General features: G+C 41.9%; 1 protein-coding gene across 5 annotated transcripts in view; it reads right to left on the bottom strand.

Moving 5' to 3' along the window:
- HNF4G (hepatocyte nuclear factor 4 gamma) overlaps positions 1-17,975 on the bottom strand; it is an 85,043-nt gene that overhangs the window by 12,226 nt on the left and 54,842 nt on the right. For 4 of the 5 annotated variants that reach the window (XM_054984931.1, XM_054984932.1, XM_054984930.1 and 1 more), the window contains 3 exons: positions 16,708-16,879; positions 10,322-10,416; positions 1,025-1,131 (listed from right to left, as the gene is read on the bottom strand). In XM_054984931.1, the coding sequence (XP_054840906.1) occupies positions 1,025-1,131; positions 10,322-10,416; positions 16,708-16,879 (374 nt within the window). The remainder of the gene's footprint in view (positions 1-1,024; positions 1,132-10,321; positions 10,417-16,707; positions 16,880-17,975) is intronic. The other variant, XM_054984934.1, reaches the window with a different exon arrangement.

The following is a 17,975-nucleotide window of genomic DNA, read 5'->3' as shown; positions in this document are numbered from 1 at the left end:
GAGATTGACCTCCAATTATCACAAGTAAAGGTGAGCACTGGAAAAAAAAAGGATTAATTTTGGATCCAGATTTCAAGGAGGATGTTGGTTCCATTTTCCTGAATTTACTGGAGTGGCCTTACTGATTCAGGATTCCTTTTTAAAAACATATTTTATTCCAGAGCTTTGGCTCCCTTTTTTCATTTCTGTCCATTCTCTCCTCTAGAGGCAGTGAGAGAGGGGAAGGAAGGAGGTAAGGTATTGCCGTAGAAAATTATTTTTCCTAGATGATCTCATTCATTTATGTATTTAAAAACTCAATCATTAGATTAAGTTTATATGAATCTTAACACAAATCGTGACGACAACAAAAGTGACAAAAATTAAACCGCTCACCAAATCAAAACAACAAAGTAAACACCAAATGCAAAGTAAAAGAACATTTGTCAGTTGCCATATGCCTCTCTAGAATATGACTTCCTTTGCTTGTCATTGAAAAAAATAACAAAGAACCAATAACTTCTATCTCCTCATCTCTGAATGTTTTTGACAATATAAGCAGCAGTGGCTACTCCTAAAGTTACAAGATCAGCTACAGGACCACAGTAGATGGTCCTTAGATGCACTTAGATGCATTCAGGCAACAATAGAGACTTTTCTTAACAATCAGTTATCTAGCTGCACAACAATGCCAAAGGGCTGTAGAAAAAGGACTGTGGAATCCAAAGGTAAATGAATACCTGAAAAGGGACAGAGGAATGATAAGATAGCATCTTGGGAGGATATTACAAAGAAGAGAAATCTAAAATGTTAAGGAGCCTTATGAAACATCCAACAGGCTAATGGCCTTTTCCAAATCAACAGTTCACTATTCTGAAAGTGCATAGCACTATTGTAAAAGCCACTGAAAAAGAATTTTTTTCTTGAGCAAAATTTCATTTCTTGTTTCAGTACTGCAAATTGAAAAGGGTAGGTTCATTTATATATAATCAACACAGCAAGTATTCAAAAGGTCAAGTTAGCCCATTAGGCCTTTATGCTGTACCTGACGAGAAAGCACTTCAGCCTGTGACAACGTGTTAATAGAAGGGCTGTTACTGCCATCAGACGTGCTCCGTCTTGTACTTATCCTGTCCCGTTCATTTTGGACAGCTGGAAAAGAAAAACTTTGTATTTAAATTAAGATTTCCAAAGATATATTATGAAGTTGTATGAACAACAGATTGTAAGGTTCACAGCTGTCTATGATATACATTCAGACAGAAGCAAGTTTGCTAGATTAAAACTGTGGATACCTTCACTCAGTCATGAAGCTCACTAGGTAACTTTTGGAACTTAGCCTATATCACAAGATTATTGTGAGAATAAAATAGAGGAGAGACCAACTGTAAACACTGCTTGGAGTTCCTTGGAGGAAGAGCCCATAAAAATGAGCTCGTTCAGAGAAAGCCATTCTACACCCTCCTTCGCTGAATTGGGGGGTGAGAAGGAGCCTGATCACAGCTAGCGGAAAGGAAGGACCAACCTGAGCTGACATCGTAGCTTTATACCCAGCATGACGGGCAGCCTGGCAAAGACCACACAAGAGCCAACTTCTCACTAATTGCCCTCACTGCAATTAGGTTTGGAAATTGATTATGGCCTGTGAGCACTTCATAGCCCCTTGAGCAATAACAATAATGTTGGCTCTTTGATTATCCCAGCTCATGTGTCAGCTCTAGAGGCAGGCCGAAACTGAAATATGAACCAAAATTTGTCACGAACTGGGCCGGTTCATAGTTCGCGAACTGATGGTTCATGGGAGCTCATTTCTCACCAACCATGACGAATTTTAGCCCAGTTCAGTTAGTTCATATTTCATGGTTCGTGGTTTGTGAAACACGATAAACCACAAAGCACACGGTTCAGAATTTTCCAGTTTGTGCCCATCTCTAGTCAGCTCTCCTAATTCCATGTCACGGACAAAGTAAACTTCTAAATGTCCCTAAGATAAATTCTAGTTAGGGTTAGTGTTACTGGACAGATGGGACTATTTTCCATGTTATACTTGGCATGGAAAGAGTAGCCTTAAAAATCATCATCATCATCATCATCATCATCATCATCATCATCATCATCATCATCATCATCATCATCATCATCAACAACAACAACAACAACAACAACGTTCAATTTATATACTGCCCTTCAGGATGATGTAACACCCACTCAGAGTGGTTTACAAAGTATGCTATTATTATCCCCACAACAAAACACCCTGTGAGGGTGGGGCTGAGAGAGCTAGAAGCTGTGACTGGTCACCCAGCTGGCTTCAAGTGGAGGAGAGAGGAATCAAACCAGGTTCTCCAGATTAGAGTCCTGTGCTCTTAACTACTACACCAAACTGGCTCTCAAGGTGCAGGGTGAATTCACTTAGGGTGAATTTTTAACACTCTGTACATTAACGCCAGATTCACTCATCAAAGAGCATTTCATAACCACCCAGTGAGTCTCCACTCTCCATGTTTCTGACAGCTGATGGGGGAAGCATGCAGAACTTGTAGATATTTCTACATGTTAACAGATGAGTACATGATCTACCATGGAGATATTTTGGGTGGCATCTACTTTCTTTTATTATTTTATTTGCTTGTTATATACTAATAGATAAGTATAACAGTTATAGGTAGAGGTGGACCGGAAAAAACCACAGGCCATCGGTCCGGGTTCCATCGCATTTCATGGACCACGGACCACGAACTTTTCATGGACCTGGCCCGGTTCATGGACCAGTTCGTTGGTCCATGGTCCGGCAGCCACCTCGCCCTCCTGGGCTGAGCAGGGGCCAGGAGCTGGGGCCGTGGCCTGGCTGCAGCTGAACCACACTTGCTCAGCAGCCACCTCAGGCAGCACAGCGGGGAGCCAGACCATGGATCAGCTGGGCTGCACACTCACTTTCCCCCACCCCGCCGAGATGACCCATCACTTGGGCCTCAAGCCATGGCTGGCTGGGCAGCGTGTGCCTGCTCAGAGTGGGGAGGGGAGCCAGGGCCATGGCTCATCCGGGTGGTGCAATCTCACCCAGCAGCCTCCATAGCAGTTTGGCAGGAGCCAGGCCGTGGATCAGCTGGGCTGCGCCCTAGCCTCCCCCCTGAAGAGCAACAGTGGCTGTGCACTTGCCTCCCCCCCTCCACCTTGCAGAGCCAATCTGTCACCCAGGCCTCAAGCCATAGCTATCTGGTTGGCGCGGGTGACTGCCTTGCAGAGTGGGGTGGGGAGCCAGGGCTGTGGCTCGCCAGGTGGTGCGAGCTCACCTAGCAGCCTACATGGTGGCATTTTGGGAGTTAGACTGTAGATCAGCTGGGCTGTGTGCGCGCCTCCCCCTGAATAGCAAGGACAGGGAGCTTGGGCCACAGCGCAGCTGGGCTGCGTGCTCACCTCCCCCCCTGCAGACCTGTCACCCAAGCCTCAAGCTGCAACCAGCTGGGTGGCATGGGCACTTGCCTTGAAGAGCAGAGTAGGGAGCCACGGCTGCAGCTTGGCCGGACAGTGTGAGCTTGCCTAGGCCTGGCAGTCTCCATCGGCAGTGCTGCAGGAGCTGGGCCTTGGATCAGCTGAGCTATGCGGCTCACCTCCCCGCTCACAGGGCAAGGGTGGGGAGCCTGGGCCACACAGCAGTTGGGTGGCTCAAGCTCACCTGGGCCTGGCAGCCTCCATGGGCAGTGTGGCTTCTTTCAGCTGACAGGCGGGCTCCCTGCCTGTCAGCTGAAGCAAGTTTAAAGTGCCTGGATTCACAACTGAATGGACTAGCCAAGAGTCGCATCCATGAAAAATGCACATCCCACAACCCACTGGTTCGCAAATGCTGAACCAGGCCAGTCCATGTTAAATTTTGGTCCATTTTTCGGTCCATGCCCGCCTCTAGCTATATCTCAGAACCTGCCATTTATTCCACCAAAACTATATACATTAAAACAGCAATATAAAAAGCTGCTTTTTACATTCAGGGCTGGATTAACCATTAGACAAGCAAATCTGTAGCTTTAGGCCCTCCGTTTCCTGGTCAGGTGATAATTAGGTGGGTGTTGGTCTGCAGTAGAACAGTAGAATTTTTGTCCAGTGGCATCTTAGAGACCAACAAGATTTTCAGAATGTAAGCTTTCAAGAGTCAGAGCTCCTGACACTTTGAAAATCTTGTTGGTCTCTAAGGTGCCACTGGATGAAAAGCTCACTGAGTGATCTTGGACCAGCCATTCTCTCTCAGCCTACCCTTACTTATGAGGGCATGGGGAGGAAGGAAAATCTATATTATCCACCCACCTTGAAAAAGGTTGTTCACAGCACTGGTGCTATGGCTTCATTTGTCTTGACCCTTTTTTCAAAAGAGGCATGAGGTAGAATTGATAGAACTGGTCAGAGCAGGAGAGGTTCCAGCCAAGGAAGAGGGGCAACAAATCGCTATATAAAGAGCTACACCCCGTTTTCAGGTAGGCTTCTGCTGTCTGCTGCTGACCCACCCACCTTCTCATGAGATACTGTAGCTTTAGGGGGCTGCTGTTGTAGGGCCAAGCAGGAATTGTTGAGGTTTCACTGGATTTGCTTTGGGGATGACCTTTTTTCCCCTTCTTCACGATGTCCTGGAAGGAGGAGTGTTTAGGCCTGGTTTAGGCCTGGCACAACTAGTTGGCAGGAAAAGTAAGCATTGTTCATGACAGGAAAAGATAATTGGCAAACACCCTGAGGCTTCAGGTGTGGCGGTGGATGTGTCTGGAACAGGCCATCACATCACACAATATTGTGCACTGTGAAGGTATACTCTTGGTGAGCAGTGTTGTTCCAAACCTGGTAGGATTTATGGCACAACAAGGGAATGTGATGAAGTTCAGCACCTCTCAGCAGATAGAGGGTTCCCAAGACAGGCACATACTGCATGATCAGGTGTGGATAAACAAGGGTGATAGAAGCACTGGCCAAGTTTTGAACCAGGGTAGATCAGCCCATAAAAGGCAGCCATGTCTTTGAATAGGTCAGCATATTTTAACAAGCAATGATCTAAGTCAGCCATTTAAATAAACCCACTTGCCTTGTGTCCTCATTTGGGTGATACCAGGGCAATTTATATGAAGCAGAATTTATGTTTTTATGGCTCATTCTGGCTGATAAATGATACCGTTGCTGTATTATAATGGGTATTACTTGTGTGTTTACACAAGAGGCTGGAGCTGCAATAACTTAGATCCTTTGTGCTCATAGAGGCAAGTCTTCTCTGCCTTTCCTTCCCCCAATTAGCCTCCTATGACTCCCCAAATGTTACGTTGGAGTCCCTCACGTACAAAAAGCACCATAGCACAGGGAACTGCAGGAAGAACGAAGAATGGATACAACTGTCCTCTCCTTCCTCTGCTAGAGAAGGAAGTCACAGAAAGTAGCACTCTGTAAACAGAAAAGGAAGGGAGATGGAATGATTTTCCTCAGTTCCCCTTCCTTACTGCAACTGTGGCATGTGCATTGTCTCAATGAGATTCTCCAGATCTTTGACATCTTGTTTTTGGGGATCATAAGTTTCAACTAGGGGGAAAGCAAAGCAAAGAAGATCCACCCTGGACTTGTGGTTCTAAGGATTCTATCCAATAGGTTTGTTTTTAGAGAGCTGAAGGAGATGTGAAAGTGTGATTGTAACCTATAGCATCTACACCTCTGCATTTCTCCTTGTATTGTTTCCAAAATATGTTTCACCACACATAGCAACAGGACAAAAGGCACATATGCATGTACAGCACTGTGAGATCTCTCTCAACTTTCAAATCTCTCAGAAAGCAACTGCTGTCTGTTTCCAACTAAAGATAATTTCAAGAATGTAGCACTGACCTTTCTTAGCTCAATAGTAAACAGCAAAATGCTGACTAGGTAGAGTACAGAAGAGAAATAGTAGTGTAAGAGGATGGTATAGTGGAACCCAAGAGCAATAAGGTGCCTTTTTAATACAAAAATGGAAGAGATAAATAAAGGTATCCATCAGATTTTCTGAACCTGCTTTACATCCAAGGTCACATCAAGCAGAGAAAGCACGCAGTTCTGATCAACATATTTCTTTACTCCACACAGAACCTCATAACCTTTTATAAGAGCAGCAGATGTATTTCCAATGATCCGTTTGTTATTTTTAGGGAAGCAATCTGCATCAGAGAAGTTGAGAGGCAGCATCAATGCTTCAATAAAAATGTGTTCTGTGTACTATATAGTGTTCTGCAGTTTATATGAAGAATGAACACACTTTATAGTGAAGGCGCACTAGATTCTTAGCCAAGGACATTCACTGATGGGCCTTTTATTAAGGTCATAATAAGAAATGTCGTACAGTGATAAACACTAAGTGATAAATGGTCATGTAGACGTGAATCAAGAATGATGCTCCAGTCCCTTTAACTGGAGAAACGCCATCTATTCATCCCTTAACCTAGTAGCTAAACACCACAGCGTAGTTATATTTTAAATATAAAATTATACCAGAGGGATAAATGTCTAACTGCTTTGATCATCTAGCATAAATGGCGTGGCTTCATCAAAAGACACACACTGTCTTTTAAAAAATTTAATGACACATTTCCTTAAAAATAAATGTGCTGCCTGCACAAAATTCATGTTCAAAGTTTACTGAACTTCTAGTCCATTTCAGGATTTTATAAGATGAGAAGAGAATATGCTGAAAATATGATGAAATGGCATTCTTTATCTTGAAGAACTAATAGAACATGAAATGAGAAGACTATGAGACCAGAATACAAGACCAGACCACACTGGTCTAGCTTTGCATTCTCATGCAACTCACCCTTCTCCCCCAAAACTATTATAAATTGTTTCTAGTTCATCACTAGCTTTTAGAGTAGGTAATGAAGGCTGTCATGGCAGGGAGGGAAAATACGTATGCAAGCCTTTATGCAAGACCGCCATGTGCATATGAAACTTTTTATCAATTTAAAGGAGAATGCTGGACTGGGGTCATACATATGTTAACAAAACGTCAAGCTTAGAGCCAAACTAGAAGATACACCTGACGCATGGAGGACACGCATCAGTTTCCCACAAGTTTCCATGGGAAATGTAGTGAGAAAGAACCTCTGACGGGGAGAATCCCCCCTCTCCCTGGCAGAGGTTCTTTCTCTAGGCATCTCATCTAGTCTGCTCAGCTCCCTCTCACTGCTGCTAGTATGCTTGGCTCCCAAGTGCATTTAGGGGAGCAAGGGGAGCACACTGGCAGCAGCAAAAGGAAGCATGCTCCCCTTGCTCCCTTGCACTCAGGAGCAAAGCACGCTGGTGGCAGTGAGAGGGACAGGAAACCGATCTTGCCAGCAGCTCCCTTTCCCTCTTGCTACTTCCAGCATGCTCATCTCCCAAGTGCATTTAGGGGAGCAAGGGGAGCATGCTTCCTCTCACTGCTGGGTTTCGGATCCACCATCACTCCTCAACAAAATATGTTCACAATGAAGTTGCAAAAGTTCTTTCTTTTTTCCTCCCAAGCTGGGTGGAAACAAAAGCAATGCTTTTGATTTCAACATTGCAAAAAGAAGAGGAGAAAATGATTGTTTCTCTTCTCACCCCATCTAAGCTGGGTGGGAACAGAAGCAATGCTTTTATGTTCCCCATTTCAAAAGGAAGAAAAAGATCTTGTTTCTTTCCTTTACTCTGCAGCCCAAGATGACAACTTGAGGCAGGGAGAAGAGGAAGAAAATTAACCGGGCTTGTGATCACACACCCCATAAGAAGAACCTGACTTCCAGCTGATTAGTTCCTGATTTCCCCCCCACACCCCTCAGAAAACCCTTTGCTGGGCTCAGATCAAAATTTCCCCCACAGGGAATCAGAAGCCAGCTCCCAGCTGCAAGTAGCCTGTTCCTGCAACCTGACAAAAACAGGTTGCAAACAGCCAGACAGCCCATCAATTCATTGGCTGCCTGACCATGTTTGAATGGGAAGATAGTTAAAATGGCAGGTATTTAAGAACCCCTAATTATATATGACCACCATTTTATTACACCCTTTTTTCACACTCTGAGGAACTTAAGCAAGGGAAGAATGAATTGCTTTGGGGAAAGACAGATATAGTTTCCTGCCTCTTGCTAACCAAGTGGCCTCTCCTCTTTACTAAAACCCAGTAATGCAGATAAGCAGTTAATCAAATAAAGGTTTCTTTAAATGCTGATTCGGCAGCTAAAGCAGATGAGAGTGCATAAGCAAGAGAAAAGAAAAGGTGTTTAGAATAGAAAGGTGTTCAGAATGAGCAAGTTTTAACAGGAAACAAAACATTTCAAACATTTTGACTGTACATTTTAAAATGAGAAATTTTTGCTGAAAAGAAGGCTTGCTTTTGAACCCTGTGTTCTTAGCTACAAAAGGAAGGGGCTAAGCAGAATCATTATATCGGTCAGCTTCTAGAGGTGGTGTGACAGTTTCACCCACTAATTCACCCAGTAGGAGAATATTTTACTGTGGTGTGGTTCTTATGTCAATGGGAGAGAAACTTTCAGGTGTCTGAATCATTCGGCTATGACCTCATTTTGCTTATGCTAGACCAGATAGTTAAAGATTAGGAGGGTCCACAAGGAGGTGTCGGAGTTCCAATCCACTTACCTAAGCTAATTAGTGCATTTCCTGGACTAAGAATCTTGGGTTTTATGAAGTAGTGGCAAATTAGCTTCAAGCTGGGAATGTGACAAATATGGTAGATCAAGAAGGACCCTAAGGACACTATGTCCATGGCAGCTACTGGATAAAAATGGCCCTTCAAACACAATAGATATCTAAGGCACTGTTTGACACATAAAGCAAAGGCTTATTTGAGGAACTACACATGAAGCAGTTCCTCACTCACTCATTCCCACACAGTGAGAGCAAATAGAACTAGATGTAATTAAGTATTGATAGCCCACAGTTTAGTTGACAATGTTTCTGTTTAGAGTTCTTCAACAGAAAATCGACTGTGAGTTCTTCCGTAGTCTATTACTAGGTTGGGCATTAACTACCTCATTTAGTTTTGATAATCAGGAACAAGTCAAGCTTTCAGCTGGAATTCGGGAAAGATGACGTAGGTTTTTGTTTGGGGAACTGGCCCCAACTAAGATAATTTATGCAAAAAAACAAGTCTGATTTGAACACATCTTTCCTTTTATAGAAAGAACAGTTGATTTTTTTATGGTTAGCTTCTGTATAGCTGTATCAAAAATTTTGTGTGTTTTTGATGTTTTGTATAACCTATTGGTAACCACTGAGGGCCAAACCAGACCATATCAGTTACTGAGACATTATATACCGCACATTATATACCCTGGATATGCTTCAATGTGATAACATCCACAGAACGTTTTTATTTATTCACACACAAACAAAGTGATCAGGGTTACACCAATGGCTCTTTACATTCTTTACATTCTGCAACAACCCAGTGACAACTTATTGTTAATGTCCCCATTTTACAAGAAAAAGCAGTGACTTATCCAAAGCTACCTGGCCATTGCATAGGCATATAAACTTGGATCTTGCTGTTGCGACTCTACTACTCTTATTAGATGTTCACTGCCTCAAAGAGCGTTACTTATTTTTACTCAGCTTACTTAAAATGACAAAAGGGCATACAATAAGAGAGAGAACTAGTATGGTATGGTAGCTGGAGTGACAGATTAGGATCTGGGCAACTCAGGTTTGATTCCCAGTCTACCATGGAAGCTTGCTGGGTGACCTTGGGCTTGTCAGTCTAACCTACCTCACAGAGTAGTTGTGAGGCAAAATGGAAGAGAGGGGGATTATGTAAGCTACTTGGGGTCCCCATTGTGGAGAAGGGTGATGTATAAATAAAGTAAAATAAAAATAAAACAATACCAGCAGAAGACATCGTTTTAATAATAATAATAGCCGCCACCACCACAACAACATTCGATTTATATACTGCCCTTCAGGACAACTTAACATCCACTCAGAGCAGCCTACAAAGTATGTTATTTTTATTCCCAACAACAATCACCCTGTGAGGTGGGTGGGGCTGAGAGAGCTCCGGAGAGCTATGACTGACCCAAGGTCACCCAGCTGGCTTAAAGTGGAAGAGTGGAGAATCAAACTTGGTTCTCCAGATTAGAGACCACTACACCAAAGAAAAAATGACCCTCAGCTCAAATCTTAGCATTAATCAAACCTAAATTACATGACAAGCCTACCTTCTTAATAGAGACATATTTCTACTGTTGAAAAAAGTTGCTTTTTTTCTTAGGCACCAGAGATATATATGTATTAGTTATTTGCTTATTGATTTTATTTCCTGCTAATTGATATGAAGTGTTTTTCTCTGAATGGGAGTTTTTTAAAAAAACATTACCTTCCTTCTTCATCCCAGCACGGAAACACTTTTTCAAACGACAGTATCGGCATTGATTTCTCTTGTCCTTATCAACAATACATTGCCGGCTAAATCTGTCGGACAGAATCGAGGGTAAATATATTAGAGCACAAAAATGCAGAGGGATCCTGATTAGCACGACCGAAACAATTAATGGGCCCTGTCAAAACAATGTCTCCAGCTATCACACGTCACGGGTATTTTTTTCTTTAATCAGCCTTGAAACGTTTCTCTTAGCCATTCTTCCAAAGGGAATAATTTCTTGTGATGGGCAAGTAAAATCCCATTAGGTTATTCATCATTTTGAAAAAGCAGAGAATATAAATTGTGCTCTTGGTTTAATGAACGTTTGGGATGACTCTTTTATAGCTTCCTCCTATCCTGCTGGATCAGAATTTTAAAAAACACATACACATGAAAAGAGATCTGATGGATCCAAGTAAAGACCCAACTATTTCACAGCATGTTGTTTCCTACAGTGATGCTATTAGGGTGCATAAAGGTAAGGCATACACGCCACAATCCTCTCCTAGTTGTTGTTTTCTGCAGCTGCTCTTTAGAGGCACACTGCCTTTGCATAAAGAGATTCCCTTCAGCCAACAGCTCTTGATAGGCCTATTGTACATGAACCTGAGTGGGACAGCACACAAGAGCCAGTACTTGGGAGACCTCCAGGGGAAAGTGTCAGTACTCAGTACTGGCAAGTAGCATTCCGAAAAAGGCCCGGTCTCTAACACGGCCCCGAGATCTTGTGCAAGTCGATTTATTTATTATACACAGATCCAGACCTAAAATTCACTAGGGATTTCCACAGTGTAGAAAACAATACAAACCACAACAATGTAAAATTAGATATGGCTAAATTTAAAATAGTAGTTTTCCAAACAATTTAAAGTTGTTATTATTTATGTGCTGTATAAAGAAGTGCTTGCCCTTCTTGGTGTACGCTACACCATTCATAATTTTATAAACTTCTATAATTTCTCCATGATTTTGGTGTAAGGATAAAAGGAAGGGCCTTCTGATGGTATACCAGGTATACAATAAAGAAGATTGTCTAAATACAATTTATAGGTCAAACCAAGTGTGGCAATATTTTGGTCAAAACATATGTAATAATATAATATCCTTCTACTACAATTGAGCAATGGTTTGTTCATATCACAACCAGAGCCTGTGGAGAAATCACATTATGCTCACAGTATGCTCCAGGAGGAAAAATTCCCAAATCTCCTGGGCAGTTGGCAATATACTCAGAGAAAATGGCATAAAGAATCACCATTGCCTCACATAAAAAGACCAGGAAGAATGGAGCAGTAGAATTCTTGGCTTGAAAAAGCAACTGCGAAAGAGGCTGTCTAAAGAGCTGGCACACCCGTTGCCAACTGCCCAGGAGATTTGGAATTTTTTCCTCCTGGAGCATATTGCCAACTGCCCATGAGATCTGGGAATTTTTCCTCCTGGAGCATACTCGCCCATTGTTGGATATCAGTGGAAATCCTGCCTAAAACCAGAAAAACATATCAAAGAGATAATTATTGAAATCAACAGATGATTGATACTCACCTGAAAGGGACATTGTGATAATTGATTAGTAATGTGATTTCTCCACAGGCTCTGGTTGTGATATGAACAAACCATTGTTCAATTGTAGTAGAAAGATATTATATTATTAAATTTTTTTGACCAAAATATTGCCACACTTGGTTTGACCTATAAATTGTATTTATTTATACTGAGACAATCTTCTTTATTGTATTAGTGGTCTCTTAGGAATTTCCTCCTTTGTTCAGTGTGTATTTGGGACCACTTTCCCTCATTGTTATTATACTATATATACCAGGTATGCCATACTAAGGTCTTCAACCTCTGGATTTATCCAAAGAGGAACCCAAATACAGCTCTTTAAAAAGAAAATGAAACCTTTACATTTAAGTACATCAGAATGCTAGAATAACCAGCATGTAAAAGGAATGGCTGGCAAAGACTGTATAGGACTAAAGGGTTTCTTAGAGATTCTGCTTCACAAAAAGGGAAATGTTAGAGGTGAACAGCTGGCAGTAATCCAAATGTGAACCATATACAGATTTATGCCAGTGCACTAAAACAATCATGCAGTGTTCTTCTGCCTATATTTATTACATATTGAGAGATCTTGTGTATGCCACCACCTAATAAAGGGCTCACATCAACATGGTCTGTAGAAACTTTATGAATTATTAATCAACATGTCACTGTTAAGTTATATATTTTCAGTTATGCAAATGGACTTTCTTATACTGGCTCTTTGTTGATCTCTTGGTCTGAAATTTGACATTGTTTAGCTCTTCACTTGCAAAAGGTTGCTGACTCCTGTGCCACACTAATGTGGCCCTGGCTGTCCTAATGGCAGCTGTTAAGCTGGCCCATAAAGAGTAAGAAACAATAATACAGGTATCCTAGATAACGAAGGGACCAGATATGGGTGTGGCTGCAGCCAGTAAAGGTCCAAGGTGGCTCTTCTCATCTTGCCAAGGTCAAATTGTTACTATAGACGTTGTGATGCAGCAATCTGAGCTGCTGCATTTAGCAGATTGATAGGATTGGGCTACTAAAATTGCTTTAGATTAAAAACTTGCCACAGCCTGAAACTGAGAGCCAAGCTACAAATGATGAATTACACAAGGGTTGCACGTGAAGGGAGTCGCAATGTTAGCCGGGAAGCTGAGTTTTAAAAGAAATCAGAAGGCTTTGTCAATTTCCCCTCTCTACAGAGCCAGGGAGATCTCTCCTCAGAGGGTTTGTTAATTTCCTCTTTACCTCTGGAAGGCTCTGTCAGTTTCATCTCCCCTTCTAGGAGGTGAATAGGAAATCAACAAACCCTCTGAGGAGCATCTCCTCTGTAGAGAGGGGAAATTGACAAAGCCTTCTGATCTCTTTTAAATACTCAGCTTCCCCACTAACATTGCGACTCCCTTCACGTGCAATCCTCGTGTAATTCATCATTTGTAGCTTGGCTCTTAGTACACAGAGATGCACTCCACAGTTGCAGTGATTTCAATATTAACTGATACATATAGAGATAAATTTGGGGCAGAAAGTCTCAAGATAACAGAAGATCCTGAAAGAGAGACCTAAGTTAAGTGATAGTAATAGCAGGAGAGACTACCTTTTAACCTCGGCAGCAGTCCTAGGCAACCTTCTTGAAAAATGAGAAAGAGATAAAAGAAAGTGCCAGAGGGCACCTTGTAGCAACCGATTGAGTAACACTTTGGGGAAAAAAATAAGAGAGATATGGGGACTAAGAATAAAACAGGGGACAGTAAGACAACGAAGAGCCTCAAAGTGGATGTTGGTAGGAGAGCCATAGCCGAAGATCAAAATCTACATTCACTATCATTTGCAAAAGAAATAGTTTGGCCTAGGATTATAAACGACTGCTGGAAAGAGCAGCTCGGTGTTTAATGCACAAACAACTGTTCAGCAAGGAACTTTTGCAGCATTATACAGTGGAATGTGGAAAAGATAAAGGTATATGAGATGAGTAAAAGGACCATTTCCTTCATGATGGAAGCTCCTGGGCGAGATTTTCTGAATCCCTTATCTAAATGCTAAGCTACAGGTGACACAGGAGATCTGTAATTAGAATCTCTGAGTGTGAATGTGTCTATTGAAGATATCTAATTAGCATCCTTAAGTGGCTGCTATAGGTACTTTGATCAAGAGGAGTTGCAAGAAGAGTGGTTAACTGTTTCTACCTATGCCTCTTTAAACTCTTAAAGGGCCATGGTACACATTACAGAAAACCCAGATTCCACTTGCCATCCTCACAGTAACTGCAAGGAACTGATTTTTAAAACATTTCAGAGATCTGATTCAGCCCAAAACATAAGTTACAATTGTCTAATATACTTTAGGTGACTACCTGGATTTGATTAGGTGATCTATACCATATAAAATGTGCGAAAAATCAACTTTTTCTTTGATTTACGCTTATATCACAAAAACGGTAACGGATAGAGGCATTATTAATATTAGTTACTTAAAGGGGATTTTAAAGAGCCCCATGGTGCAGAGTGGTAAGCTGCAGTACTGCAGTCCAAGCTCTGTTCACGACCTGAGTTCGATCCCAGCAGAAGCTGGGTTCAGGTAGCCAGCTCAAGGTTGACTCAGCCTTCCATCCTTCCGAGGTCGGTAAAATGAGTACCCAGTTTCCTGGAGGTAAAGTGTAGATGACTGGGGAAGGCAATGGCAAACCACCCCATAATAAAAGTCTGCCAAGAAAACGTCATGATGTGACGTCCCCCCATGGGTCAGTAATGATTCGGTGCTTGCACCGGTGCTTGCACTCAGTGCTTACCTTACCTAAAGGGGATTTTATTTACTTTATTTATAACCTGGGTGACCAAGTGGCTCACATCATTCTCCGTTCCTCTATTTTATCCTCACAACAACCCTGTGAAGTAGGTTAGGCTGAGAGAATATGACTGGCCCAAGGTCCCACAGCAAGCTTCCATGACAGAGTGGGATTCAAACTGGGGCCTACCCAAGCCAACAGTCTAATCCCTACACCATGCTGGCTGTCATCTTTATCTTTCCAACAGTGCTTTAAAATCTGAGACTGGTCAATTGGTCCATAAGTTATAGCTCAAATTAGAAAAGATAGGAAAAATTGGCTTTGGCCATGCTGATAACATCATAAAAAACTTAAGCTACCAATGAAAATGGGTTATCAAAATGGATTCACATCAAAGAAATTTTGCCACCTACCAGTATGTCAATTTTTGACTCTTGGCCCATGGACTATTCCATTACTCCTCAAGCTCCCCCTAACTAACATCAAACTTGACAGTCATGTACTTGACTCAAGGACAGTGAAACTAGATCACCCATAGATAAAATATATACTTCTGTACAATGAGATTCTCCCAAATATTAAAATGGATGATGACTGAATGCACTCATTGTCTTCAGGAGGGACAGAATATTGAGGGCAAGTGAAGGTCGGTTTTTAAAAAAGAAAAAAAAATGAAAGGAGGACCAGCTCAGTCCTCTCATAGGTTATAGGAGGGTATGAAGCATGTATGTTACATGCCCTTTCCAACACTTCCATACAGCATACAGGGGATACCTCTCTTCTTTTCACACTGAACCACCTAGGGTTCAACATACATTACAAAGTCCTCATGTGGACTTTACATCACACATGGACCATTTCCATACATCCTAAAAAGAGTGTCCCACTCACCGAACGCTGGTGGCTTTTTTGCAGGATTTCTGACATCTCCATTTTCAAAATGGATACAGGCAGTTTTACTTCCATTTTTGTGGTGCCACAAAAACTGCCTGAATCCATTTTGGAAATGGAGACAACAGAAATCTCACAAAAAAAGCTGCCACATTCGGTGAGCAGGGCACTCTTTTTCAGACATGTGGAAATGGCCATGCACTGGGAGTTTTGTGCCCCCCTCCCACCCATGCATACACATGATCTATTTGGTTTTTTTTTTTGAGAAATTCAAAATATTTTCAAAGATTGCAGCAACAGGGTGATGGATGGTTTTCTGCAAAGGAAGTTTTCCTTACTTTGTGAAAAGAGACAGTAGAATACAAAAAAGATAGATAGCAAATGCAGAGTTTTCAGTGGAAAAGTAAAGGAAATTATTGTTCGTCCATCACTCTAAGAGTATGTAAAGAAACTGGATACAGCCAGGATTTTTACAGAAAACACCCCATCAGCCAGCTTTCTTTGGCTGAGCTAGCACCATTTCCCTCCGAGGGGCACCTATTTGAGCATCTGTAAAACTGAACCACTTTGTTCGTTCTTGAAAACTTAGAAGATATTAGAGAGAGGCCTAAGTTCTGTGTAAATTTGGTACCATTGCCTTAAAAACAACTGCTGCAGACCCTTGCATTAGTTCCCCAATTGAAAATAATACTTGCAACTCCCCCCAAAAAACATAGATTTGAATCCTGAACATCTGATGAAGAGAACTTGATTCTCAAAACCTATGCTACAATAAAATTGGTTAGTCTTAAAGGTGCTACTGGACTCTTTTTGATTTTGCTACCACAGACTAACATGGCTAACTCCTCTGCATCTATGGTTAAAGGTGTCCTCCCTAAACTGCAGGTCCAAAACTGGATCTTGTTTCTTACAACATACCCCTATTTGGTGCTACCAGGCAATTACACTGTAGTACTAGATTGCTGAGGCTGCACAAGAAACTACTAATATCTCTCTGGGCTTAGCAGTCTTGGGCTTTCAGAGGGGGGTAGGCAACCACACGTGTTTCTTTCCTCCCTCCATGCCACAATTCCTTATTTTCCCCACCAAGAACCCAGTAACTAAATATTATATTACCTAAAACTGATGTGCCTCATACCTGCAGGTGTAAACATGATTCTTGCGTATGCTGCGTCGGAAGAACCCCTTGCACCCATCACAACTGGAAGCGCCATAATGCTTGCCTGTCGCTCTGTCTCCACATATTGCACAAAGGCCACCAGCTCCATTATCTGCAGTGTTCATATTGAGCACTTCTGTTGAGCAACTATCTGATGAGTAAGAACAAGGTGCATAATTACCAGTAAAGCATGGGGGGTGGGGGGTGGGCACAGAATGCAACACTGTGGCTAGAGTGTCTCTAAGATTTTACGAGCCTTCTCTTTTAATTAGCACTTACCATTTAAGATTGCAAGAACACAGCATGCCTAATTACCTCCAATTGTTATTCTAATGAGTGCTTTCAAACCTAGCCTGCCCAGTTGTCAGAATTTATGATGCTCATAACAATGAATGCTTTTTTTTAAAACTGAAACTCAGTCTTGGAACAGGAGTTCCCATGCAGACATGATAGCCCAGATTTATATTTTTACTGAATTGCTTAACAGTTTATTTAAAATATTTATATCCTGCCTTTCCACAGTTCCCTAAGTCGCTTACAAATATAAAAATACAGAATTAGAAACATTAGTTAAGCACATGGACTTAAATTCATCAAGTTAAAACTGCAACATTGTCACTACCAACTGCCAAAGACATTCATTAGCTGTTTCTGCTAAAGGCATGTAGAAATATTTCGGCTTTGCGCCTTTTATGGAAGACAGTGTACCACTGACAAGGAGAGTGCATGGGCTGTAGCTGAAAAGAGTCCTGAACAGAGGAGACTGTTAGAAGTGAAGTGCTTGAAGACCTTGGCTGGCACACAGGGGCATATGAGGAATGGCAGCCTATTAAACATGCAAGTTTGAGGCCATGAAGAACTTCAAAGGTAACAATAGCACCTTGCATTGTGCCTGGAAACCAATGAAGTTAACAAAGTGCCAGTGTTATATGATCATACAGACATAAACCAGTTAGTAATCTAGTAGCAGCATTCTGTCACAGCTGAGGGTTCCCAACATTTTTCATGGAAGGCCCACGTATAACACCCCTCACATTCCAAACAGACTGAGAAGGATGAAACTCTACTTAGGACTGTACTGTAAATACTTTTGTTTTAAATAATGAAGAGATGCTGTGAAGCTGGTAGAATACTTAGGCGTTCATTCTCAAAATGGTTTGACGGCAGCTAGTAAACACTGTTCAATAAGGAAGTTATAAATCAGGGGTTTCAATCCACACATCTTGACACATAGCAAGAATCTACCT

This window comes from Eublepharis macularius, chromosome 7 (genome assembly GCF_028583425.1).
Source record: "Eublepharis macularius isolate TG4126 chromosome 7, MPM_Emac_v1.0, whole genome shotgun sequence".
Taxonomy (NCBI): Eukaryota; Metazoa; Chordata; class Lepidosauria; order Squamata; family Eublepharidae; genus Eublepharis; species Eublepharis macularius.
This window is presented reverse-complemented; position numbering and strand designations above follow the sequence as displayed.